Source organism: Pezoporus occidentalis, unplaced genomic scaffold (assembly GCF_034315485.1).
Source record: "Pezoporus occidentalis ecotype Australia unplaced genomic scaffold, CSIRO_AGI_Poc_V1 ctg149, whole genome shotgun sequence".
NCBI classification, from domain to species: Eukaryota; Metazoa; Chordata; class Aves; order Psittaciformes; family Psittacidae; genus Pezoporus; species Pezoporus occidentalis.
Genome location: NW_026913305.1, coordinates 2,499,794 through 2,527,031, shown reverse-complemented (window position 1 = coordinate 2,527,031; position 27,238 = coordinate 2,499,794). Strand labels below are relative to the sequence as shown.

The following is a 27,238-nucleotide window of genomic DNA, read 5'->3' as shown; positions in this document are numbered from 1 at the left end:
TCCACTGTTCTGAGACACATCCAAAAAGAACAGAATATCATGAAACAATGCTCAAATTGTAGCAATCCGATCCAGCCTAAAGAAAGCTGTGTTTAAATGACGACTATTAAGTCTTATTTGCAGTACGTACTTAATACTCCTGCTTTTGACCAGCACTTGTTACCAGGTAAATGGTTCATTTTCAAGTGGCAATGAACCTGCCAGTTTAATGCCTTGACAGTATTCCAGCATCTACTCCTACAGTGATTGTATTTCAGCTTTACAGCAGAGAGTCAGAGGCACCTCTTGGAAAGAGGAAATTTAAGCTGGCGTCTGAGAGTAACCTCCATTACAGTTATTTTGAACTATTAGCAATTTAATTTGCTTGGAAGAGTATCACATTCAGCCATTAAGGCCTCTTTTAAACAAATTTTGAAGCAAAGGGGATACCTGCTCTCTCTTTTCCATTGTGCCAGGAATACATTTCTGTTTAAGCAGGCCTGAAAGCAGTCAGCTGCTGGACAGGCAGCAGGTATGCTCCAACTGAACGACGCAGGTGAGCACCGTGTCGGGGCTCTTTCAAAGGTCTGCCACTAGAGATTAAGTTTCCCTGTTCAATTTGGTCTCACCTTGTTTATTTTAAAATCAGAGGATTTAACGTTCAGTGCCATTCTTGTAACTAGTTCCTGTCACTTCTGCTCCCTGGAAGCAGCCTTTAGGTGGCTGGGAGGTGGCAACGTGCTGTAGTGGCCAGCCCAAGTTGTATTTACATCCTTGGAATTAATTCTGGGTTTGCTGGGAACAAAAACTTCTTGCAACACTCACAGTGCGAGGAGCATCATGTAGTGAACATGTGCAGATGTGTTCTTTTTAAATCAACCTCACTGCATTTCTCAGCAGGATTTATCTAGGCCAAAACAAGCATCAGACTTCAGTTGCATCTGGCTGTTTATAACCACCCAGGCAGATTGAAAGATTTTGCTAGAGACTGCAAGAGATTCCTGCTCACCGACCGGGTGGATACTCTTTATCATTGGGAAAACACTCTTGTAAGAGCAGCTGGATTACACAACTCTCTAGCATCTTCTACCCCCCTTACATCAACTGTACCATGCTCAGAAGGCAGCTTTACCAAGCATAACCAACAGCAACAGAAAAAAGCCAGCACTCACCTGTGGCCAAACACTTGCTGGCATCCCCAGCTGGAGATGCCCGGATCCGATAGGGAGAGGATGGGATATCATCTCCACCGTACTTAACACCAATCGTATAGCGTCCTGTTTTGTCAGGGACATAGGTGACTGTGTAAGTGCCATCCTTGTTGTCATGAATGTCCACTCTCTTGGGTTTGCCCTCTTGGTCCTGAGGAGTGCAAAACAGAAGATTTAGCCACTATGAAGTTAGTTATGAATTCCTTTAGCAGGGCAGAAAATCTGTTCACAACCATGTTTAGATAGCCTGAAACAAATACAGAACTGCAGCTTTTTGAGGGCTAAATATATTTCACTCAAGGACTAGTACAAGGAATAGACTATTAGGAGCAAAAAGGTATCAGACCACTATAAAACAATCAGTGCTATTATTAACTACCCTTTGTTTGATAAAAGAACGTTTATAAGATGCAGCAAGCAGTTTTAACGAACTCTATATTAATTGGAAGAAGTTTTGGGCCTCATTGTCATATCGCTGCTGGAAACGAAGAACATTTCCTGGGTCCTGAGGCACAGATTAAAAGCCAGACTGAATACAAGAATTAAAGAGATATATAAACAACAGAGATCTGAGCTTCAGCATTAAGCTTTTGTATCTACAACCGAGATCATCACTCTGCATGTTTCTGAGAGATACTTCAAGCCTCAGCTTTCAGCACAACTCGTCAGCTGTAAATCATGAAGCATTTTAGAAAGTCTTCCAGGTCTGCATACAGGGAACCACATGTTGACCCCACTCTGTATTTTATCCCTTAACACACTACTAGTGTAAGCTGCACAGGATTTGATATTTTAGGTACAGCATGAAAGAGCTTACTTCTTTTAGCAAGGCTTGTGAAACATCTGACATTCAATAGATCAGAACAAGAAGCAAACAAATGCTGTGAGGAGGATCACCTATGCACTCCCACCGTGCAGGAATTGTGGAACTTCAAAGCCATGGCCAGACTAGGAGCTCTGATAAGTATTTTGGATCTTTTAAGAGCCCACTTGCATGCCAGAATAAAGGCAACTGCTTTACAACTGAGCAGCCAGCAGGAGAGTACAGGAACAAGAATGCAGAAGGGCAAGTACAACCGGCCATGCCATGACCTCGGCATGCCACAGCTAAGAAATATGCTTTATGGCCCACTAGCCAGGGACCTCTCTGCTGAGGACACAGAGTCCAGGCACCAGAAATTTCAGGGAGAGCAGTAACAAGGTCAAATAAAAACATTCCTGTAGTATCTCCTTAAGCAACTTACGACTTTTGGCAACCTTGAGGGAGACTTGTTTGTTAATTTATCCTCATGTAATGCTGTGTGGATGTTATCTCATGGCCTTGTTGACGAGCCAGCCTTGCTAGAAGGCTGTCTCCATTTCAAATTCCAGCATTTTCATAATCTTACAAGACACTATTTCTCTCATTTTGGGCATTTGCAGAGTGTAAGGTTAACCAAGAGCCAAGAGCTGTGGACCCTTTTGATAGGAGCCACTCGCACCCACCTGGAACAGGATGTTTCCACCCCTGCTTCGTTCTGTAGCTACTTACAGTGATTTGTACAGCCAGGAGTCCCTGCCCAGCATCCTTAGCATCCACAGCGAACTCCACAGGCAGGCTGGCTGGTATGCCATAGGAACTGAGACCTGGTCCACTCGCTGTCACTTTACTGGCATCATACGTAGGAAGCACCTTCACCTTGAAGGGACTTAAAGGAAAACCTGTTACTGCCCCCTCCTCCTAAGCCAGTTGCTGCAGTACACACTGAGGTGTGGATACACCTCTCCTGCAGCATCTCTACGACAGGTGCAGCAGGTTCAAAGAACTGCTGAACCTTGAAGTTGTGCAAAGAGCTGCACTGGTTAGTAGAAAGGACCACAGCTAGCCCTTAAATGGTGCTCATGTGCTGGGGGAGCACAATCAGGTCACTGAATCTTCAGTTCATTAAACTTAGATGATTTAAATGAAGATAAATTTCATCTTCATCACCTTACCTGCGAGGAATCTCTTCATCAGCATATTTGACAGAGATCATATAGGGCCCCTCTTGCGTAGGGGTGTACACCACCGTGTGGGTGCCATCTCCATTGTCTACTACATTAACAGGCCCCACAACTCCTAAAAAAGCAACAGACAGTTTTCTCAGCTGTGCTATTAAAACTCAGTTCCTCACCAGCCATTTGCTGCACAAAGCTCCAAGATGCACTGCTCATTTACAGCTTGCAACAGGCTAAATTTCCTTTATTTTGTATTTGAATAAAGGCAATGGACATAGACCAGTGATCGATTTCCCTTATATTGTATTGAATAGCCACTGACTTGAGATAGATTTGTTATCCACTCTCTGGGCTCTCATCTTCTGACTGTAAACAAAAACTAGCATGAAAATACTGGAGAAAAACCTGCTTTCTGTGCAGCCCAGGTCACAAACAATTGCTCAGAATACACTGAAGATCTTTTGAGAAAAAAATGAGTAATGGTTATAACTGCCTGAACTGTCATTTACAAGATTATATACTGTTACTAGGATTCATTGCACAGAACTGAGCCCTAAAGCCAGTTGATGTGTAGCATTCACAGAGTCTTTCACAACCAGGTATTTGGAAAGGGAAGCTTGCTGCCTAGGCAAGAGAGCCCTGCAAGCTGCCAAAGTCCTAAGAAAGCAGGATCAATTATTTCAATTTGCATTAAGCTAACTCTATAGCAGATTACATGTCATACCAGTTCAGATCAACACACAAAGCAGTCTACAATTATGAGTTGGCTTTAAAACACAGGAAGGATTAGCAGTAAAGCAAGCACAAAAGAAACGTATAGTTGCCGTGCAAAGCCTAAAAGCAGTTCCGCTGGTTCCTACTCCCTCCTCCAGATGATTCCTGCTGTTGCCAATTGGATTTCCAAGAAACAAAATTGCCAGTAGTTAGGGAGAGCTCAAACCTGTCTCAGTGTCACCCTTTGGATCACCTTTAAAGAAATCCGAAATCACTTTCAAGGGGGAACGCTATCCCTGGGAATCCATCTCATCCGCTACAATTACACAAGGGTTACCTGAGGGGCACCTGCAGCAGTGAGACCTGACACATCAAGTGGGGAAGCAGCTCTCACATCCTAGCAAGGCAAGACTTGCAGCCAATACGTACTCACTGCCAACCTCTTCAGCTTAATATCCTGTGCCACTGAGACACAGCTTTCTAGGTTAATGGAAGCATCATTAACACTACTGCTCGAGAGCCTTGGCACTCTCTGGGGACCACTGAGGGGTTCCACAATGTTTCAGAGACTCCTGCAACTCAGTCAAGTGTTTTTTCCAAGTCACAATTCACGTGTGAGACTTTGGATTTACTTTTTGATGTCTAAGTCTAAGTCAAAATTGTTCACCAGTGGTGGTTACTCATGTCACATCTCCCAGCTATGAGGATTAGGAAACAGCCATCAGAGATACTGCTAAAAGCAGCACTACCTACGACACAGTTCTCCTTTTACAGCATGACATGTGAGGCAGCTGTCAAGGTACATAAGCCAGATGAACAGGAGGGAAATGCTCATTCAAGTGGTATCACCACCTTTGCAAGAAGGGCCAGGACCATGTTACCCACCCAAACACAGAGATGGCAGCACAGCTGGATGGAGGACTTTGGTTCTTACCTCTGGGCCCTGCCACCACCACCTCAAGGGGTGCTACTCCTGCCTTGCTGGCATCTACAGTGAAGGACTGTGGGATTTTGGCTCGAACAGCTGTTCCCAGACCTGGTCCTGCTATCTTCACCTTGCTGGGATCCACAACATCCTTCACAGGAACCTTGAAAGGGCTGCCTGGAAGTTAATGCAACAAGTGTTAAACACCACAGAGCTAACAGTTACAGGAAACCAAAGGTCTTTTTCCCTACTTTTCCCTGGGCTTCCTTATTACTATCTCTCAATCTCAGGTAGTAATGACAACCCCACAGTCTCCACGCTACATCTCTGCTCCTGCAAAAGCCAGAAGTGTAACGATGGTGCTTTCATATATTTACTGTCGAGACTCAACAGTTCAGTTATTTGCCAAGGGACAGCCTTCCTTTCCCTGTCTTACCATCTGTACCCGCTCTTTTATTCCTCCCCTGTAAGTGCTACAGTCTCGACAAGGCTCTTCCACATCCCCACAAAGGCTGTTTCAGAAACAAGAAGAGACTGCAGCCCTTCCTCAAAACTACCACACCACAGCACAAAGGGCTCCACACTTCCCCCCCAGGTCTGAGGAACAAGTGCCACCTCTGTTTCTGCTGGAATTCCCAGGAAAAGCAGAAAGGAAAACCTCAACATCCCCCAACACAAGTGAGATGCAGCCAAGGAACCTAAGTCCTTAGCTCAATGCCTTCCCTCTTCTGAAAGCCACTGAGCAAGAGCTCTTACCAGGAATGTGCTCTCCCCCATATGTGATGTTAACATCGTAGTCTCCTGGAACATAAGGAACATATTCGGCACTGCAGCTCCCATCCTTGTTATCTTTACAGCTAATTTTAGACTCTGAAGGTCCTTCAACAGTTATTCCAAGGCCACCAATTCCTGCCCCTCTGCAAGACAGAAATACACACTGTTAGTATTACCTGCTTCTAACAGCAGCTTCGTAGCCTTTGCACGCTCTGGCTGCGTTTTTACCCTTACTGGAAAAGCAATAACCTGACTTCTGATGTCCAGCCTTCAGTGTGCTCTGTCATGCAAAGCCATTCAGCAGAACCTCACTCACATTTTCCTACAATTTCATTCTCAAGCACTATTGATCCCTAATCTCTGCAGAGTGCTCAGTACACGATGAGGTATTGTACACAGGAATCAGGACACAGCTTGGTCTTGGTATTAATATTTGTACTGGGTTTAGCATCCTGCAATGCTCATTCCCTCAGATATCCCTTAAGGATCAAATAGGCCCAGTTACCTAGTGACAACTGAAAAGGCATTTGGCTGATTTGTGAAGGCTTCTTTAAGTCCAGGTCCTTGTGCTTTTACACGTGATGGATGGCAGCCCTCTGTCACGTTCACTCTGAAAGGACTGTTTGGCACAGGTACACCATCATATGTTACACTGACTGTGTGTGGTCCTGTTAAGAGGAGGAAAACACATTCTGAATTCTGCAAATATTCTCATCACTTAACATCACTTCTACAAGATGCTACCGACTTAAATGTCATTATACGGGTAAGAACTTCCTCCTGCATTTCACAAGACTTCACTAGTGCTTCATAACTAAGATGCCATATATGCAATGTTCTTCTGAAGCCAAGTTACTGTACAAGTCAATTCTTCAAGTTAAAATAGAGCTACTTTCTGCAGAACCAGCTCCTCCATTGGCAAAAATCTTGCCAAGATGCCAACAAGTTACCGGCAGACCTCAGCAGTTTGCCAAATGCAAGTGTCAGAAGAGCTGCTAGTTCTCGGTTTTCCCATCTCAAGAAAACAAACCAAAACCCCAGAGGTTACCCTTTTCAAACGGCGTGTACTCTACTGAATATGTGCCATCAGCATTGTCCTGGATGAGACAGTCCGCGGGGGAGCCAGATGGGCTTGTGATCTGTGTCCTGATGTGATCACCACCAGCCTTGGTTAGAGGTCGAGCATCCACAGTGAACTCGGTTGTGGCTTCTCGGAAGACATCTGCAGGATACATTTTGAAGAGTCACTTCAAGAACTTCCAATGACAAAACATTTACCAGCATGATAAACAACTTGTTTGGGAACATAACGAAACACCCCCATCTGAGGGTCACCATGGGAACATGCAAGGCTATTACAGCTTTTATTGCTCAAAATACTCTGTGCAGGACAAAGGACCACAAGTGCTACAAACTCTGACAACAACAGTTGTTCTCACCTTTCCCTTCCACTCCTGGACCAAACACTTTAACTCTGCTTGTATCCACAGCTGGCTCCACCTTGACCCGGGCTGGGAATTTAGGCACTTGCTCTCCTCCGTATCTCATCTTGATCGTGTACATGCCAGCCGAGAGTGGCACGTACGTTACGACATAGGTCCCATCTTTGTTATCATCGATCTGGACCTCGGCTTTGGAACCAGTATCCGACACCATGTCCACCCGCAGGTCCCCGGGACCTGCTTCCGTACAGTCAACATTCAGCAGCCCTGCCTCACCTACTTTACCACGGTCCAGACCCGGGCCCGTGGCAATGACTTTGGAGACATCAAATGGCATTTCTATGTCTGCCTTAAATGGTGAACCAGGAATGTGAACTTCTTCAAAGAGGATGTTTACAAAATACTCTCCAGGCTTCGTGGGCAGGTATGAGACAGAGCAGGTTCCATCGCCATTGTCTGAGCATTCAATTTTAGCTTCACATGGGCCTTCTACTGTCAAACCCAAGCCTCCAGTTCCTGCCCCTTTGGTATCTATGGTGAACTGGGCTGGTTTTCCAACAAGGCCCCCTCGAAGACCTGGACCGTGAGCTTTTACCTAGAAGAGAATATGCAGTTGAGCTAAACTTGTTTTTTCATGTTATTGCCAGCACACGCTGCCTAGTCAGGCTTGTTTGTATGTAGGACTCAACTAACAAGCTCTTATAAATGCTCTTGTAAAACTCTTTTGCCACTCCTCCCAGTTCTACTATAAAGTTAGTACTTCTTGTCCAAAGAGGTTTCTAGGCAAGGATATTCATACTCTCACCATAACTGTTTTTATATAGCCACGGGCTATAAAAGGTAGAAACATTCAAATACTGGATGGCTGTAAGCATGTTTTTCTTGATTTCTATTTCCTTAGAAAGAAGCATCTCAAATACAGTCGAGATGCTCAGGAGGCCTACTTCTATCAAATTAGGGGCAATACTTGTATTTGCCACACTATGCAGGATGCTTGTAGTATTCTTAATTAGTTCAATGCTTTTTCAAATACAGTGTTGCAGGAATTACTTCCATGAGTTATGGAACCTCAGTGCTCTCAGTAAGGACATCCCTGGGTCTGGTTTGGCCAAAACCAAGCCAAATCTCATGCAGTAGCCCACATTCAGTTTTTATGTATCAGTTGCTGCTAGACCCCTAAACCATTCACTTACCTTGGAGGGGTCTGGAGGTAGCGTGGCCTCCACAGTATAGGGACTCCCTGGGATTGGATTGCCATCATAACTCACATCGACCACATACAGTCCTTCTTCCCTTGGGATGTATTTTGCTGTGCTGCACTCCTTACCCAGAACTGGTTCCACCAAACATGGCACAGCCTTCCTCATGGGACTGGAAATATTAACTTCCAGTTTACCCTGCCCACCAGCTCCTCTGGTGTCAATTACAAATTCCTGATCTTTCCCTACTTCCACTCCTGAAAAAGACAAAATATGTATTACTATGTTAAGTACTCAACATCAGACAGTGCTTCAAGAAATCTCTCATACCACTGAGGGAGCAAGCACTGGCAAAGCCCTGCTCAGTTTGCACCCCTCTGCATGCAAAAAACCTCCAAACTGGGGGGGGGGGGGGGAACAACACACAAAACAGAAACAGCAATTGCTTTGCTTAGTTGGAGCTACAAAGCTACAGTGCTAAACAAGCCTGTAAGACATGGCCTGACAGTATCAGAGGCTCATTTCAGGAGCACAACAATATTTCACAGCCCTAAGCTCTTTCACTTCTAGAAAACCAGGTTTCAGCAGCAGGTGCTCAGCCTGGTGAAGAATTCAGCTCTATTCACAAGAGACTAAACCTCAACACATGCTTTATCCACACTGCTCTGTAATCATTGCTCCTTTCCCATCAAAAATACCCAAACAAAAAAACCCCAACCAACCCCCCCACAAAACTTAATTGGATTCAGTCCTCAAGAGGAACAGATAAGTCAGAGTGGCCAAGCTACAAAACTGGACATGGATGATCCCAACTGTAGCAAGTTAAAGCTTGTTTTGCCCACTTTTATTCCAGCAGGACATGCTGGCTATAGCACACATTCAGGAGACACTTCAGGAGGAGGCTATGGGGCTTGTAGCCCAGAGATACTTACTGTTTTCCAGTCCATTGACTTTAATTTTGCTCAGGTCTAGTGGAGCAGCAACGCCCACAGTGAAAGGGCTTTTAGGGATAGGTTCACCACCGTAAGTTACCAAAACCTTCATCGGACCCTAGTTGGAGAATTTACAAGTTTAGCTCAGTTCCTCACTTCATGCAGATAGTACGTACAGCAGTACATAACCACTTCACGTAATCCATTGTAGCTGACCACAGCCAAACTTACTGGTTTATGGACTCCCAAGCTCTCAGCCCTTCAAAGTACTAAATGTTTTTTAATGCAGGAAGAGAGAAACAGACAGTCCTTTCCAACAGCTAATTAGACTATATTCAAGCTGCTTGGCAAAACCTCCGGCTCAGGCTGGCTCCCACCCTCCTGACGCTCAGACCCATCAGCTGAATGAATGTCCCAGTGCTCCAGACCAGGTATCCCCTTCCACCACACAGAGAAGCCAGGCCAAAGCCAAGCCCACAAAGAGGCCATATTATTACAGCATCTGAAATACCAGGGGTTTAAGCTATACAAGTCAGAAAGATTAATGCTCTTGTGTATTTTGGCTGGAATACCACACAGCCATGGCAAGCTCCAGCCCCATGATGTGTGCTCCTTTTATTCTCTCCTACCGCAGTCCATATTTTAGCTATATTCACTGTTTGCTTACTTTTCGTTCTTGGCCGGTTCAGCTCCCAAGTGAAATAATCATGGATGGTTCACGCAAGCTAGTGAATAGCTTCCATGATTACTCTTGGTTGTTTTTAGAAAACACACACACGGGTAGCTGTAGCAACACCATGAGATAGATAAGGCTGAGTAAACAGCACTAAACCAAGGCTCCTCTGCTGCTGACACAGCCCCTCAGGAATTTAACTACCTAGTCTGTCCTCCCCCTACTCTTAAGAGTCGAGAGTCTTATTCACAAGCTACTGCTTACAAACCCAAGAAAGGGTCCAGGAATGATCTACATGCTCACAGCCTGGAGGGACGACAAGGCTACTCTAATTACTGTGCAGTCTATTTCCATCTCCTCTTTTTAACCATTGTCTTCCTGCCACTGCTATCTGCGAGCATCTCCTGTAAGCTCACAGCTCCTCCATGACCCAAGGTACTCCTCCAGATGGGAGGACCAAGGGGAAAGCCTGGTTTAGGCATCCTGGCTTGTCTCAACACTGTTTTTCACATGAAACATAGCAATCTATTACTGCTTACACACACAAGCATGGAGTTCAGAAGACTTCGAGCCCTTCTGCGTACCAACTCTGACTGGAAAAGCAAAAGCTTCTCCAAACAGGCATGCCAGCCGTATCCTGAGATCATGCAACTGCTTTATCCAAAACCAAATGCTAGCTCTATGGTGCTTCCAAGAATGCTAATCCAGCATTATCAGTTAAATAATGCTGCAGTCCTCCATATCAGTCCACTTTTATACAGCTACAATCAAGGAAGCTGCCGCAGATGATTGACTAGCTCATGTGTTTGTTCAGCAGAGTAAAAGCAGCAAAATGGTTTCATCTTGGCACTGCAGCACCTACGTCTTTAGAAATACATGAGATTTGTGCATTCTGGCATTTAAGGGCCCTTTACAAACACGCAAGCACAGCATAAGGAAAAACGCTTCTAGTCATTAGCAGCTTCTTCTTTCAGATCTTAAATGGTGTTGCTAGGAAGCATCTTTGAACAAAAAAAGTCAGACTGAATTAATTTCCAACCCAAGGGCAAACCTAAAATACAGGCAAATACTTTGATGCAGTTAATCTGCAGCCCAGCTTCCTTCCTCAGCACCAACTCTTTTGTCTTCCTTCTGGGGAGCTGCTGTACCATCACCCAAACTTTTTGTCCCTGCTCAGGTTTACACCACAGCTTCTTTGACAACAGCAGCTTGCTGAGGGGCAGCACACCACAGCTCAGACTTTGCAGGACCACAGCAGCCCAGAGCAGCTGGTACAGCAGCCAGCTCCATTTTGGACCCTGGGAAGGTTCACCACCTCTCCTCTTCAACTGATAAGGTGTGGAATCACAACATGAGCTGTTTGCTACTGCTTCAATACCTCACTTGTTCCCAGAAAATAAAACAGCAACAAGCTATCAATAACTACATTAGAAAACTGCTTTACTGCTTTCCAATCCCAATTGTCCCGCAGACTTTAGGGGACAGGACACCCTGGCAAGGTTTATCTGCTCATTCCTCTGTGCATAAATACCAGGGAGGAAGGTCACAGCACTATGGCAATATGAGCCATTCACTCTTGCATTCCTACAGAAGTCAAACCTACCTGCTGGATCGGAGTGTACCTAACAGTGTGGGAATAGTCATAGTTATCAATGATGTCCACATCTGCCACTGCCTCTCCTGGCACCGGGCTGCTGAACTGCACATCCAGCGGCGCTTTTCCAGCTCCTTTGGTGAACACAGTGAAGTGCGTTGGCTTGCCATTTTCCACGCCTGAGAAAAAATGTTAATTGTAATTTATGCAGAATTCACACACGGAAACTCTTCCCAAGAACATTTGGTACCTATAAAGCCCAGTCAAGCAAAATGCCAAGAGAATGGAGTTGTTTCCAATCACCTGGCACCCCACCCTGTTGCATCCAGGACTGCATCACTGCATCCCAGCAATGCTCATCCAGGCAGTGACTATCCCACAATAGGTCCAGCACCGGCCGCACCATCCCAAACCAGCTCTCACCAGTTTTGCTCAGCCCAGGTCCCTCCGCTTTCACTTTGCTGGCATCATGCGAGGGGTCCACTTTAACTCTGAATGGGCTGGCAGGAATTTCCTGCAACAAATACACATCTATAAACATAACAACTCTTTACTAGCCAAAAACCAGACAGATAAATCATTTTAAGACACTGTTGCTATAACTCCAGCACCAATTTGAGTAAACTTTCACCCCATTTAAGCACTCTGCTTTGCCTGAGTAGTATCACTCAAAGTCTAGGGCAAAGTTAACAGCTGGATAGTTTGCAAGGGCCTCTTCCTCCCTCCCTTTTTTTTAATAAAGAAAACTTATTTTTACTGCCATGTTCCTTCGAGAGTCACTTAGGTTTTCTATCCTTTAGAAAGCAGCTTTGCCCCATCACTGAGACCACACTCATTATGCCAGCCCAACGTATCACATGCTTGAACTCCAGTTTCTCCATCCAAGCCCTCTCACTTGTGTACCTTCAAGTATTACAAAAGTGGTTTTGGAAGCAGTGACCAAAGTGCACGTGAGCTGAAATGGAAGGAGCCAGCTGCAAATTGCCACAGCCAGCTGTTAACTGGCACATGCTTGTTGATCAAAGAGCAGATAAACACTCCAAAACCATCAGGCTGTAAAAGGAAGATGACAAACCTCTCCTGCGAAAAGCACTTTAATAGTGTAGCGCCCAGCGGCAGGTGGTGCATACTTCACTGTGAATGTATCATTAGCATTGTGGATGATGTCAAAATCTATGTCTTCCTCTTCATCACTGACCACACGAGCATCACACTTAATTCCAACACTGACGTCACCTAGGAAAAGTAAATGGAGGCTATGCTACAGGACAGTACAGACATTGCTAGCCAAACAGCCAGCACATTCCCATTTCCAGTAGTTGTTCAAGTGCCCATGTTAACTGATGTAACAGATCACATCACAATTCACTGCAATGTTTTGCTTCCCAAGGTTTTTCCATGAAACAAGGAAAACTAGCATGAAACAGTACATAACCCCCTCCTTGCATGACCTGTGGTTCAGATACCACAGCAACAGCCCAGCCTGCCTTTACCTTCTCCTGCATCTGTGCAGTCAACAGTGAAGTGGGTTGGCTCATTTGCTTTCAGGCCAGTTCTCTCCACGCCAGGTCCAAACACTTTCACTTTCTGAGGATGACTCCCTTGACCTATAAGGACCTACATGGATTCACAAGGGTCAGAATCACACATCCGTGTCGTCTTTGAGATCACAGTCAAGTCAGAGCATTGCTTGGACAGAGGCTATAGAAAACTGTGCCAAGGTAAGAGTAAATTGCCCCGATTCCCCCAGGCTGCAGCTTGACTGACAGGAGACCTCTGAAATGTGAGCTTGTGAAAACAGAAAGCTTTTTTCAAGTGGACAAATTCCTAAAAAATAGGAGCAGAAGGACACACCTCCTTGAAGTTCACTGAAGGGTTTTATCATCCTGCTTGTAATGAGAAGTAGTTGTGAGCATGAATGTCCTACTTAGCAAGAACTAGTAATAGCCATCTCTGTACTTACCCTGAAGGGGCTATTGGGAACATTGGCTCCTCCCCAGACAACAGAAATTGTATGTTTGATTGGTTTAACTGGCACATAGGAACAGGCAAACACACCATCAGGCTTGCCCTTTATCTGGATATCGATAGGGTTTCCTTCTCCATCCTAAAAAGCAGTAATACAGAGGGTTTGGGTACTTTAAAAATGTTTGTAATATTTGAACAGCCCAAGACTGTTCCAAAATGTGGTGCTGGGATTTTTTTTCCCCAGAACTGCAGCTCAGAAAGGAGCTGAAGGAACACGCAAATCACACTCCTGTTAGATGAGGAAGACTTACACTTGCTCATTTCTAACACCATCCTACAACACCTATTTTAACAAGCTTGCCTGAAATTCACAGGCTCAAAGACATTTTGGGTGCTTCCAAATGACAACTCCAGGAAATTACACCTTGCTTTGCTGAGGAGCTTCCAAGTAAGGAAGCAAAGCCATGTATTTCACATGCCACAGAGAAGTCACCTTGTCTTGAGTTAGGTTTGTTGCCTGACTACATTACACAGATCAAAGCACAGAGCTTTGAGAGAATTACACATGCCCAGAATTAAGTGGTGTGTAAGTGAGCAGAAATACTTAAGGCATTTTTCTCAACAGTAGTAAAGCCCTTTTGCTGAAGTTTCACATGGCTGCCTTTGGCTTCTTACCTGTGCATACATCTTCAGAGGTGCTTTCCCAGCATCCTTGGTTTCAACTGTGAACTCAGCAGGATTGTTCACTATACAGCCAGTCCTCTCCAAGCCCGGCCCATAAGCCTTCACCTAAAAAAAAACCACCCCAAGAGTCTTAGCTTGCAGTTCAGAAAGAAAAGTAAAACTAAGCAATTTACTTCTAAATACCTTCCCCTTCCCACAAGACCCAGGAAGCGTGGGATACAATTAGAGGCTAGTGTGAAAGCTGAGAATTTGGACTAATTCAGCAAGTCTTCATTACATTAAATCAAAACCACAACAGTGTTATTAGAAAAAGCTGAGTAGTATCTGGCTGGAGCATGGCAAATTCAGAGCTTTAAGCAGAGGCAGCTTAAGAATCAAGCCTATTACCAGAAGCCTTCAGAAATATCTCTACTGTAGTTATATCAAAGATGTGTTACGCAGGGGTGAACTCTTTCTTATACACCACCTTATCTGGGTTGAAGTCTCCTGAAGCCGGTCGGATGAAGGCCATGTAAGGGCTGTCTTTTATGTCCTCGTCATCACACATGATGTGCACAGCATATTCACCAGGCTCTTTGGGCCAATACTTCACATCACATGAGCCATCGTTCTTGTCATCACACTCAATTTTAGCCTGAGAAGGGCCTTCTATAGCAAAGCCTGAAAAAGTAACAAGTAGGATCCTCATGTTAGGTTTGTGTGGCTGTTAATTTAACACCCCTTCCCCAACCTGATTTTTATTAGCATTAATGACAACTGATTCTCTCTGTCACCCTTCTTCAGCAATATAGGAGATAATCCATCATTCCCTTTTGGATATCATCCCACAAAACCATAGCTTTACACTCCCCGTCACACACATTCCTGTCTCTAGGACTTGCCTTTGATACTCTGATATAAGTTTGTGTCTAGACCAAAAGTCTTACAGACATGTTTGGGTTTTTTTTTACTGCTGGGAAATCTATTGTTTCTCATGAGTTCATTGCTAGCATTGCAATTGATAAATATTTCAGGCAAACTAAGTAAAGAAACATACCAAGAGAGCCAACTTCTGTGCCAATGGACTCTACCACAAAATCAGCTGATTTGCCCACAACACCTTCATGCAATCCTGGTCCCCAGGCTCGCACTTTCTGAGGACCTGCTTCATGACCCACTTGAACTTCAAAGGGACTACAAGAGAAAAGCAAAGCATGGGATTAGAAATAAGGACAAATACAGCATCCAGGCTTTTCCCCAGGCATTTTAATGAGGCTTTACATTGGATTTTCCAAATTAATAGATGCTATCGTGTGGTGGCACAGTGCCCAGCAGACTCTTTCTCTGGCAGAGAGGTCATCCAACCCATCACGTACTTCCATCTTGCACCACAAATCCTGAGTGTCAAATACTTGGTCTGCACTGCTTGCTGTAGCCCTGGACACTGAAATAACAGATCCCTTCAAAAACTCACAGCAAAGTCCAAGCTGCATAATCCACCAAGTTTTATTGGGTTTTGTATTCATCATTTGGGTTTTGCGAGACTGATGCAAATCACCCTTCAAAGCTTTCTCAATATAAGCTGCTGCAGCCCTCGAACAGGCTGTAGATAAACTTTCACAGCAACTGCTTGCCACTAACTTGTCCCCCAGAGTTTCTTCAAAGGTCAGCATTGTTTTAAAAACCCACCAACTACACACCCCATCAAAGGGCACAGAACTCAAAAAGGCTTCTTCCAACTCACCTTTTGGGGATGTTGTGCCCACCCCATGTAATCATGACAACGTACTTCCCTGGGGTAGATGGATAATACTCAAACGCATATACACCGTCCATAAAGCCTTTTTGTTTCACCAGCTCCTCCAAGCCCTCTGTTGAAAGATTAGTTCAGCATTAAACTTAACAGCTTCCATCCTGCTTTCAATTACTGAGACAAGCTCATGTTTTCTAGTATTTATTTTAGCTTGCAAGACTAAATTTCTTCCACCAAAAAAAAAGAAAAGGTCAGGTTATATGGGAAGTTAGTTCTAGTTGCCCTCTAGGACAAAGACAGCAAACACTTCCAGAAGAAATACAGCAGAAAGTATTTTAACTTACCAGACTTAATAGATTCCCTTGTGTTTTATTTTCTTAGTCTGCAGTATGATGCATGTCATATGTTAAAACAAAAAAGCTTAACATTTGTCAGACTTTGCAACCACAAGTATGCAGGGAATGCCTACTTTTCATTTTCTTCAAGATGAAGAATTTAGGGAGAAAAGCTTAATACACTAAAATTTACATCGATACGTCTGTTGCTTTTTTCCCCCCTTGACGGCATTAAGCCACACAGTCATAGCACTGTGCATGTGGAGGAGGTGAAGGCAATACAATGCACCTTTTAATGCTGTCTCAGCCGGGGGGAGGTGACTGGCTCACAAGTACAACACCAGCACAGCAGCTCTCCAAGAGCAGCAGCACGGCCACCACTGCTGGCTGCCTCAGGAGCCAGACCCACCAGTGCTTCCATCACCCCAGCCTGCCTAAGCCCAGGTAGAGAGCCACATCCAGAGCTCTTGACACAGCAAAGGACTTGGGGACGGAGCCTGGTAGAAGGTCTTAATGTCAGCCTACCCTGCTCCTGAGCCCAGGCATCCAGTGCAGCCAGAAGTGCCTCCCTGAGACACTCCCAGCTTTATGAGAGCAGGATTTTCACCCTGCCAAAAACCTGGAACATGACTTACTCCTATGGATCAGATGAAGAAACAATGTGAATGCATAAAGCTTGGAGGCCACGGCAGGCAAAGGTGTGGATTTTCTCAGTTTTGCTAACCAATGTGCACTAAGACCTAAACCCAGGTGTAACCTTACCCAGCCCTGCAGATCAAAACCTTCACATTAAGCACAAAGTATCAGAAATTTGGCTTTTCATGGTGACACAAATCCCATCAGTTCCATCAGGTAATTATAGCCTTGCCGCTCTTCCTTTTTGCAATCTCCACTTCCCCCCCTTCTCCAAAACACATCCACAGCACACATTCACCCCAACACTTACTCGGTCCCTTTATAGTCACCGCAAGATCTCCACTCCCTGCTGCTCTAGTATCAACCTTGAAGTCAGCAGTTTCCCTCATGCGGACGCCCTTGGGCTGCAGACCTCTGCCAGTGGCACGACATGCGTTTGGATTGCAGGCTGCAAGGGAATTTCAGACATCAATACTGTCTTTCACTCTCAATATACACGTAGCGTAGCCAGCCTGGAACAACCTTTAGATTAGTGTTGATTCAGGCCAACCACAGCTTAGCATTCAGCACAAGTTTTAATGTTATAATACTTAAAGCAGACAGTCAGGAGTCTGCACAACCATTGTCTATGTCCCATGGCTTTTGGGCAGTAAGTGCAGCCAGGCAATACTAACCCCCTAGGAGGGCCATCTTTTAGAATTAAAACAAATTCTGAAGCACTGTTGTTTTCCAATTTGATGCCAGTTATTAATATAAAACTTACATGGCTATCACATACAGATATTCACCATACTAGGCACAATCTTCTTGACACCTTTTGCATTGGGAGGCACACTGCAGAATGGGGTGAAGCTTCTCTTTGCAGGTAAGCCCCCGTGAACCATATTATTGTGCTGTTCTTTCAGAAGCACGTGCCTGGAATAACTGCTATCAGTACAGCAGAGTTCTACATGTGTTTTGTCAAGTGACGTCACATCAAAACCCCTCCTTGTTGCAGTTCACACTTTCAGAAGCAAAGCCATCAAGCCTTCTGCAGACCAAAGCAGCCTCGGGCAGGGGCAGTAGGTTACATATGGCTGAACTGAAGCTTATGCTTGACCTCTTTACTCCACATGCTTCCCTAGGCTTGCAGAGTGGCTACATAAATAAGAACGTGCACTTATGAACAGTTTTTGTTACACAATCCCAGCTATCACGGGGTCTTCAACTCCAGAAACCTGAAGGGTTTGAAGAGACTTACAAATAATGACAGCTTCCCAGCAGTGTAAACCCAACATGCATTTCCCCACAATACGCCGTGCTTACAGCAGGAGCACAAGTCTGCAAAGCTGCTCGTTAGGTTTTCACTCATTTCAATAGCTTACAAGTTTCATCCTCACCCCTGCAGCAGCAACCAGCATCACTCCACATCCTACACTGGATGGTGTAAGCAAAGATCACATGCTATCTGCTAGCTCTGAAAACTCAGTGGGACATACAGGAGCGTGCCCAATGTGGGGTGGGAACAGCTCACAGAGCCCTTGCACAACTGTATCAAGCAGCTTGTGGTTAAGCCAGTTTCTCTGACTGGGACATACACCACTTGCAACTTTCTTCCCCAACCCCAACAAAAACAAAAGCCCCTTTTGCCAGGACAAGCTGCAGGCTAGAAGCTTACAGAAAGCACACATGACAAAGCATCCTGCACACCTCTTACCAACTATGAAGCCATTAGCAGTGAAGTCCAAAATTCCACAAATGGAGGGTAGCTCAGGAGAGATGAGCAGAGATCTAAAAGCATAGGAGCACGCAAGGATGGAACAGAAAGCAAGTTAAGTGTCAGTTAAGGAGGAAAACAGTAAATACAGTCATTTGAGGAACAAAGGTGGAAAATAGCAAGACACTGCATAGCTGCATAAAACACTTCAAAAAAAATAAGGGCAGCTTAATCGGAGGTCTAGGCAGAAAGGAAACTCTAGCAACAAAAGCTGTATTACTGTTAGCACTGTTTTGCCCTGTGAATATCTAGGCGACCCACTGAATCAGGTCAAAGATGTTGAAAAGCACAGAGAATGCCCCAGGCAAAACCAAGCATATTCTGTGATCACACTCAAGGAGAAAAGTGACCATCTACATTTAGGTGTATTTTTAAAAAGCATACCCTCTCCAACAAGAACAGTGCAAGGAGTTTTGGGAATTGCCTCTCCAGCAAAAGTCACTTTGACAATGTGAGGACCAGCTTGAACAGGTTTGTAGGTGCAACGGTAGACTTGGTTGCCTTTGTCTTCTATTGCAACTTCAGCAAGGCTTCTCCCCTGAGGATCCTCCACTTCCACGTTCACGTCACCCACACCAGCACCTGCAAAGGAAATAAGCCCAGATGAGCCTTGGCTTCCCCACAGCAACACACACTGCCTCTAGGATCACAGCCAGCTCTCTGTGCTCCTCCAGCCATCCTCTGCTACCATTTCTAGGCACAGCCTAAATGTTCAGCTTCTGCTGACAGCAACCAGACATTCAAGTGGGGAGGGGGAAAGACAGGATAGAGGCATCTCCATGAAGCCATCAAACTGACAGGGCTCTGCTGCTCCAGCCACAGGGTTTCACAACAGTATTACAATACTGAATACACACACAGCCTGGTTTATCCTATTGCTACCACCCTGCAGCACCTCTGTCACACGCTAGCCCACAACTTTACCAGTCAATTCAACTTTTCAAACTTTAAAGCAGTTTAGGTGAAGAGCTTGGGCAATGTGCATGATGGTCTGGACAAGGATCCTTCTCTGCTGGACTATACATATTCACTTTTGTGGCACCTGCTTCTCTCACATCTTGTTCAACCCACCATGCAGCAAAAACAGTTTTCCAGACACTTCCAGAGGCCAGACATGTCTTTACACGATTCAGACCACTCCCTCTCCCAATTAGAGGCTGAACATAACACTTCCCCTCACTGTAACCACATTTCATTTTATTTCCAAGCACCCTTAGGCAGAAGGCAATTTAAAATAAGCTACTCAGCATATTTTGGTGTTTAAATACTTCAAGTAACTGCCCTAAATAGTTTCACATTGTTCGAAATGAGTTAGCATTTGTAGCATCTTATTGACTGGTTCCTCTAGGCTACAGCATTGGCCTAATAACAGGCATCAAGTCACATGATGGAGATGCCCTAATGAAGATAGTAGCCCTCTATTAATTACAATAGAGGTTGATACCAGTTTGTCATTCTACTATGAACTCGAGGTAGCACTGTGGCAGGTTCTTTCGTAAAGCTAAATACAGAATGCATGAGGCATTTACAGTTTACTCACAGTTCATCCTTCTGAGGTGGGCATTTCACATTCCTGTTTAAAATGAGTTTGGGGAAGAAACCAGCCAGGAACTTGCCTGCTGCCATTCAGCAAGTGCATGGCAAATTTCTGGGTAATGCTTAGCACCTTCTTGCCCCAGCTCAGCTCCATACTTATAGAATACTTCAAATGTTTCAGACAAAGCTGAAGTCTCCAGGGCAGCCTGGCTGTTATTTCGCCTCTGAACTTGATGAGGCTGCAAATACTCATCCATTTTTCAGTTTGTTTATTCCTCCCAGGCTTAGGTTCTCCTCACATTTGAGGAAGCTGCACAATTTCAGCATTTGTTCATCCTGCTTACCTGCTGTGTAGAGGTCAAAGTAGGTAGGCTTGTTGGCAATGTTCCCTGTTGCCTCCAGTCCTGGCCCCTTTGCTGTTACTTTGCTTGCATCTCCCTGGGCTTTGTCAACGTTCACTTCAAACGGGCTCTTGGAGATGTGCTGCCCAGCAAACAGGACTGAAACCTAAAGACAGACAGTGTCAGCTCTGACCCATGGGGCAGAGGCAGAATCTGTGTCACTGCCACATAGCCAAGCAGGGGCTCAAACATCTGCATTCCTAGCACAGAGTCTATGCCTCCGAGGGAAGGGAGACCATCCATCCCACAGCCTTCATCCTGTCCATGCAGCAGAACTGATGGCCACCTCCTTGAAGTGGTGATGCTTGAATCTGGATGTGCCAGTAAGAGGCAGATCACCATCCAGAGAGGAAGTGGCAGCAGAAGTTGCATTTATCTTTTCAAGCTGGCTGTGGGACCAGCCACTTGGGCCAGTGCCAAGCAATGGGATCACCCATAAACCTGCTTCTGCAGGCATCCTGGGACAGTGCTGTGCGGGGAACCTTCTCTGCACAGCCCCTGTGAAGTACAGTATCATGAATAAAGAAATGTCTTACAGAAACAACCTGGTACTTTCCTCTGTGTGCCTGTGACAACTCATAAAACTGGCTTAATGAGCTGCAGGAAGTGGCCCCATGTGAGTGGAGAGTCAGCTGCAGCATCTGATACCCAAACACCCCCCATTTCCCCTTGAGAAGGGGGCAGACTGATAGTCTGGATGGAGAATTAAGGCCACACCAGGTTACATTTCTTCAGGATGCCCCAAGTGACTTATGCTGCCAGCATGCAGGCAGCCCTCAGGGACTCATGTTAACAAACACAAGAGGAGCACATTTAGCAAAAGATTACTGGCTATTGATGCACAACCCACCTTGTGAGGTCCAGTAACCCTTGGCACATACTGAACTGAATAGGTCTTGTTTTTGTCACTGGCCGGTGTTATCTTCGCCTAGGAGAGAAAACACATGCACCATTGAGCTGCGCCTACACACACCAACCTAAGACTTCTCTGGGTAGCGCCTGGTATTGTGAACTATTTCCAGCGTCAGACTTGTTGCTGTGAGAGCAGGGATCCTTCCTACCTCCTCTTCTCATATGGAAAAACCCCACTGGTTTTATTATTTCATAAGATGAAGCAAGCTACCTTCTCCCCACCCCCAGCCCTTTTCCTTGCTGTTAATTGCTTTACTAAGGCAAGCCAAAACTGAGGAGACGTGAAGTCCAACATACAGCTGTATTTTTCTGGAATGCTGTAACATGATCAAGTGGAGCACTTGGATGAGAAGTTTCTATAAACATTAAAACCAGCATTTTAACTCAAAATGATTCATGGCATCTAAATAGCTGCTTTAGCCATTCTTGCAGAATGAGTAAGGGCAGAGAGTGATTTAGTGATGTATGTTATCTAAAAACATAGACACTTGGCTAGTCAGGCTAAAGCACTACAACTACCGGACATTGGAGTTGTGTTGCTTAATTGCAGATAGTGACATTTTCTTCAAGTTCATCCAGTAAGGCAATTACGAGTAAAATCTTCAGGCTTGCACTTTTGATAGATAGCATTTTGCAATTTCCTTTTAGGTTACTTATCTGCTAAGACCTCACTTGTGAAAGATGAAGGTTACCGAAAAAACTTCAGCATTCAGACCAGCTTTACTTTTCCACACAAAATATTTACCATACATACCTCTTCTCTGTTTCCTTCCGGATCCTCTATGAAGACCATCAGGTCTCCCTGCCCAGCACTGATGGTGTCAACTGTGAAGATGGCAGGCTGCTTCACCATGTTCCCATGAGGCTCAATCCCTGTGAGACAGACACAGAGCTGTACATTAGCTGCTGCTACAAAACCCAGAAGTTAGTTTGGAGGCTACCTGCAAGCCCTCCAATCCATTCTCTCACACAAGCCCCCAGCACCAGGTTCCCCAGGCCTCTTCACCAGCTGCCCGGAGCATCACATTCACAATCATCCCTACTCTTACAGTATCAGCATTTGTAAAAATTGGTTGAATCCCAGTGGCTCAACCCATCTCGGGATCTCTGGATGAGTCAGGAACTCAGCTGGCATCTGGTTTCAGGTGAAAGCAAGTTACTGCATTTGCCTGAGCAATGTATGGAGGGTCCACTCCACAGCTTGTGAGTGCCCAACTGACACTGAGACACCTACAACAGTAGGAGTTGCTCTCTTTCACACAGCTAAATGCTGCAATGGTCCTGCACTGCTGGAAGGGCAGGTAAGGAGGGCAGGAGATAAATTTTGGGAAGCCTTTTGATAAAGGTGCTACCCTAGAGTCAAGGGTGAAAGATTTTTCAAAGCAAAACTGTTCTTACCTATACTGTCCCATTTTACTTCACTTTCAGAACTCAGCTGTACAGACACTAGTCAGATTTATTGTTCTTTGAAAGCTGCTCAAACAACCTTGCCAGAGTGAACACTGTACAAATGGCACACAGGAACCTCTTTAAACCACGAAAATCCTGCAATTCAGTGCCACTTCCACTTCACTTTTAATCAGTGTTTCCTTATTCCTCAGCACAGGGCCTGCTACAGCAAACATTCAGCAGCAGGATTTCATCATCTCCCTACACGTAGCCCCAGGTTATGACACCTGTCATGATGGTGTCAGACTGAGTGGGTGGAAGAACTTCCCAAAGTTGCTGGTTCCAGACTAGCCCAAACACATATACCCTTCCTTCCAAGGGAATTACTTGCTGGCTTATTCATAAAACCGTGGGCACTGCTGCTCCATCACACAATTAGTGGAAAGTACAACGTCTGATAGATTATAAAGGAAGTGGTTGTGAACAACAGAATTCCTGAACTTGTTTATCTTCAGAAAACAATAACTTGAGAGCAATGCAAGGAAGATCATGTTTTTACTAGGAAATCTGAGCATTTTGATAAGGTGTTAACAATTGGCATATTCATTCTTTCAAACTAAGCCCTAGATTATCATCTAGTTTAAACAGCTATAAATTCACTTTGTGTCTCTTCAGTCCACCACACAAGCATTAGGATATGATATTTGAGTTAAGTATCCCTCTTTTTGCAAGCACAACAAGAATAGGTTATCCTCAGTAGACAGATTCAGCCAGGACAGCATTAGTCACAGCACTTTCTTATCCCACATTGCAACTTCTGGGTTTTACTCTTTTATCAGAGATCTGCTTTGGTGGTTAAATGAAAACTCATAGTGCATCAGAGAGGATCTGCACGATTCTGTACAGCAGAATCCTGCAAGCTCACTTCACATCAGGTCTACACACAGCAGCCCTCAGAGTAAACCACCACAGTGTCCATGGTCTTGTGCTACCACTAAGACTCATGACAGGAAGTTACGAGCAATTTACATGGAAAAACAACAATAACCAATGCTAAGACTGACCCACTTCCCACTTGACAGTCACCTTTCTCTGGAAGCATGAAGACCTGTTACTCATTTGTCCAAAAGACCCTGCCCAGTTTGGTAGTGAGCCCTTGCTGCTGGAGTTACCTTTCAGTTCTGACGTATGCTAGCAGTCAGAACTGTCAATTATATTTAGTGACCCTGTTTTGGCAATTAACATTGAGAAAGCAGCCATTTTTCAAGAAGAGCAGTTCCCCCTTCATAATTTACATTACAATGGCTCCAGAGGACTGTATGCATGGAAGCAGATGACAAAGTAATTGCAGTTTTTGAAAGAATAAGAAAATTACTAAAGCCATATTTTACAGCTGAGGCAGGTTGATCAGTCATTTACACAGTAAGTGGAGTACAGGCAGTCTATAATTCAGGGTCTGACAAATGTGTCTGTGTATTGTGGTTTGTGGAAGGCACCAATGAAGGACATAAACCCCAAGTAGGGTATGCGCTAAAACCCACTTCTGACTATAATGACTGCTCTTCAGTGCACAGATAGTGACCATGTCCATTCGTTCCATTAGTTAAGTCTCAGTGGAAAATCAAATTTAAAGAAGAAAAAAGAGATGGAATGGAGAGCAAAGAGCAATGTTTCAGTGATGTTTTGCTGCAGACCTAGCATATTAAAGGTAAAAATGTGTTATTCATTCACTGTGATTGTATTCCAATCTGGAGTAGACCACATCAGAAGTTACAGGAAATTATCCATTTAAAAGCTAAGTTAGAAATAAGAATGCCTGTGTAGGTCTACAGTTGCATAAACATCTATGGACAAGTCCTTCCAATTAGCAAACACAGCCTTTACAACAAAGGCTCTGCACTATTTAATGTTTGAAGCGTTACAACCCACCGTTACACATTCACACCTCCAGATAGATACAAATAACTTATTTAGAATTAGTCTACCCTAATATACATCTGCCATCAAGGCTGGGAAACTGGAGACTCTGCCTCTAGAGAGAGCCTGCTCAGAGACACACACAGATGTAAAGAGGTTTTTCCTCTTTAAAGGAGCACTTTATCACAAGAAGCATTCGCTGCTAGATCAACAACTGTCAGCAGCAATACTGTTTACAGCTTAAATTTCACACCAAGGCTGTTTTAGCCCCGTATCATGCTACTTCTTCCAGCTGTGGACTGCAAGGCTGGCAGCTTGCAGAACAGGTTCAGAGACTTTGGGGAATTTACATGTTAGAACTAGGAGTGTCTTTTGGACTATATCCACGTATTTCTGAAACTAGGCACCACACCAAGAGTATACAAGTGAAACTTTGAAGTCAGTTACTGTAGGTCTGGGGTTCAACATAAGCAAAAAACCCCACCCAGCTTTCTGAAGAGTTAAATACTCTGTGCAGCTTAAGCTCACCAAGTCCTTACCTCTGCCATAAGCCCTTGCTTTCTTTGGATTCAGTTTGGGCTTTAAAGGAGCTCCTGGTTTCAGCTTGGCTTTGGGGAACTGGGACAGGTAAGTCATTACAGAGTGTTCATCCACATCAGGGTGGATAATTTCTTCAGGGGTAATAACCTGAAAGACAGCACAATTAAGTATATTGTACTAGTGCTTAGTTACCGCATGTCAACACAGAAACACAGCTATGACACAGTCTTACATTTCAAAACTCCCACATGCTATTGCAGTTTCTTACATTTATTTTCCCTTTGATACACACAGCACGGTTTATTATCTCATGGCAAGAAAATAAAGAAGCTCATTATGGCCCCAATGTGGTTTGGGGGCTTTTTTGTGTGTTGATTATTAGGGGTTTTCAGGTGATTGTGTCAAATTAAATGACAGCAAGGCAAGACAGTGGTAGCTATGTTCCCCTCAAAAAGCAAAATGGGGATCATTAAAACTGAAAGAATCAGTAATTCCTAATCCTGTGAGCTAGAGCTCTGAACTTCAGTGCTTGCAAAGTAGAACTTGTGACCAGGCTCTTCTCTCCTGCTCCCACGACATAAGCTGCTCCAGTTTCAGAGACTTCAGCAATTCCAACCAACTTTATCAGCATGAAAACAACCCTGTTTGCAAATACACTGCTCTGTGCTTGAAAGTCATCTTTGCAGGTGATTTCCTAAACCAGGTAAGGGCTGGGTTTTTTAACTGTGGCATTCAGTGCAGCAAAACAAACTCACTCCAAGGGCTAACAGAGCAGGCACCACTCCACATGCACTTTTCCCCCACCCCACATGCTGCAACACCAGCTGCCTTCAGAGGAGACACCTGCACAAAACCTTACAACCAGAGCTCTGAAATGTAATAGTGTGTTTCATTACAATTTGCCCTTTCTCAGGCAACTTCACAGGAGTAAACTGTAACCTTTGGAAGCATCCAACAACTTCAGCTGCTTGGCTCAATTTGAAATGAAGGTAGTCACAAGCACAGAGCTATGCGCTGTGCTCCCGCAGGCAACCTGCATCCCAGTGCCCATACAGCCTCACCTGCGGCACACCCAGCCAGTCGTCTGCCTGCTGCATGGCTTCACGGGCATTGTCAACGGGCTTCTTTGGGTCCCAGGTCTCCCAGTCAGGACACAGGCCTGCAAGCACATTTCAGTCATTAGGGGTTATCTGCAAAGGAGCTTCCCTTGCTGAAGAAACCAAGTGCAAGCTCCACCGCCACTTGTATTACACTGCTATACAGAAAGACATTCAGAACTTTGCAGAAGTAGCCAAAACAAGATGAGTGTGTGCTGCTCACCGAAATGATTCTGAGACAACAGCCAGCATCTCCATAGGCCCTTACAGCACAGACCGTAACAGCAAAATCAGAAAGACCCACCCTGCCTATCAACTAAATAATAATATATAGCTTGTCACACAACTGCACTGATTTAAAGTGCAAGTGGTGCAAGACACCACTCTAAATTTAGGATGACTACATCCACCCATTCTTTATGTTTCTCTGGCTCTCCTGCAGCAAATTTGGAAAAGAACATTTCAAGTGCTTGCTATAGCACCCCAGATTGTATTAGATGAACACCAGCAAGAGCACTAGTAAGGCTGTTTTACAAGAAGGTGAGGAAACTGTGCCTTTTTCACACTTCATCACGTTACGCGCCTTAAGTAGCACAGCCTCAGCTTGCTAAACACTGAAGTATCAGGTAGTGTACAGCTTCTGGCTGCTCTGTGCTCCCTCTGCAATCCTATTTCAGCAGAACACATGAAGCCTCCTGCTGCGCCCTGAAGTTGAAAGGTTGTTGGCACTCACTGTGAGAACAAGTCTTTCTTGCATTTAGAAGCCAGCATTCGCGCCTTTGTCCCTTGCACCCAATACAAAGCTTAGACCTGGCGCCTCCAATAATGCAATCACATTCTGCTTTAGGCCAGTATTTCTCTTGGCCAACTTATTTACAATTTGTTGCTTCCCACAGCCGGCTTCTTTGGACTTGG

General features: G+C 44.7%; 1 protein-coding gene across 3 annotated transcripts in view; it reads right to left on the bottom strand.

Moving 5' to 3' along the window:
• FLNB (filamin B) overlaps positions 1-27,238 on the bottom strand; it is a 70,858-nt gene that overhangs the window by 19,652 nt on the left and 23,968 nt on the right. For all 3 annotated transcript variants that reach the window (XM_062610775.1, XM_062610773.1, XM_062610774.1), the window contains exons 3-28: positions 26,288-26,385; positions 25,226-25,373; positions 22,135-22,253; positions 21,319-21,396; positions 20,412-20,574; positions 18,916-19,113; positions 17,086-17,223; positions 15,796-15,922; positions 15,109-15,245; positions 14,539-14,732; positions 14,064-14,177; positions 13,384-13,527; positions 12,914-13,037; positions 12,496-12,656; positions 11,844-11,934; positions 11,430-11,599; positions 9,154-9,271; positions 8,216-8,478; positions 7,020-7,617; positions 6,629-6,802; positions 6,086-6,248; positions 5,563-5,723; positions 4,816-4,983; positions 3,165-3,288; positions 2,722-2,878; positions 1,152-1,341 (exon numbers count right to left, since the gene is read on the bottom strand). In XM_062610775.1, the coding sequence (XP_062466759.1) occupies positions 1,152-1,341; positions 2,722-2,878; positions 3,165-3,288; positions 4,816-4,983; positions 5,563-5,723; positions 6,086-6,248; positions 6,629-6,802; positions 7,020-7,617; positions 8,216-8,478; positions 9,154-9,271; positions 11,430-11,599; positions 11,844-11,934; positions 12,496-12,656; positions 12,914-13,037; positions 13,384-13,527; positions 14,064-14,177; positions 14,539-14,732; positions 15,109-15,245; positions 15,796-15,922; positions 17,086-17,223; positions 18,916-19,113; positions 20,412-20,574; positions 21,319-21,396; positions 22,135-22,253; positions 25,226-25,373; positions 26,288-26,385 (4,320 nt within the window). The remainder of the gene's footprint in view (positions 1-1,151; positions 1,342-2,721; positions 2,879-3,164; positions 3,289-4,815; positions 4,984-5,562; positions 5,724-6,085; positions 6,249-6,628; positions 6,803-7,019; positions 7,618-8,215; positions 8,479-9,153; positions 9,272-11,429; positions 11,600-11,843; positions 11,935-12,495; positions 12,657-12,913; positions 13,038-13,383; positions 13,528-14,063; positions 14,178-14,538; positions 14,733-15,108; positions 15,246-15,795; positions 15,923-17,085; positions 17,224-18,915; positions 19,114-20,411; positions 20,575-21,318; positions 21,397-22,134; positions 22,254-25,225; positions 25,374-26,287; positions 26,386-27,238) is intronic.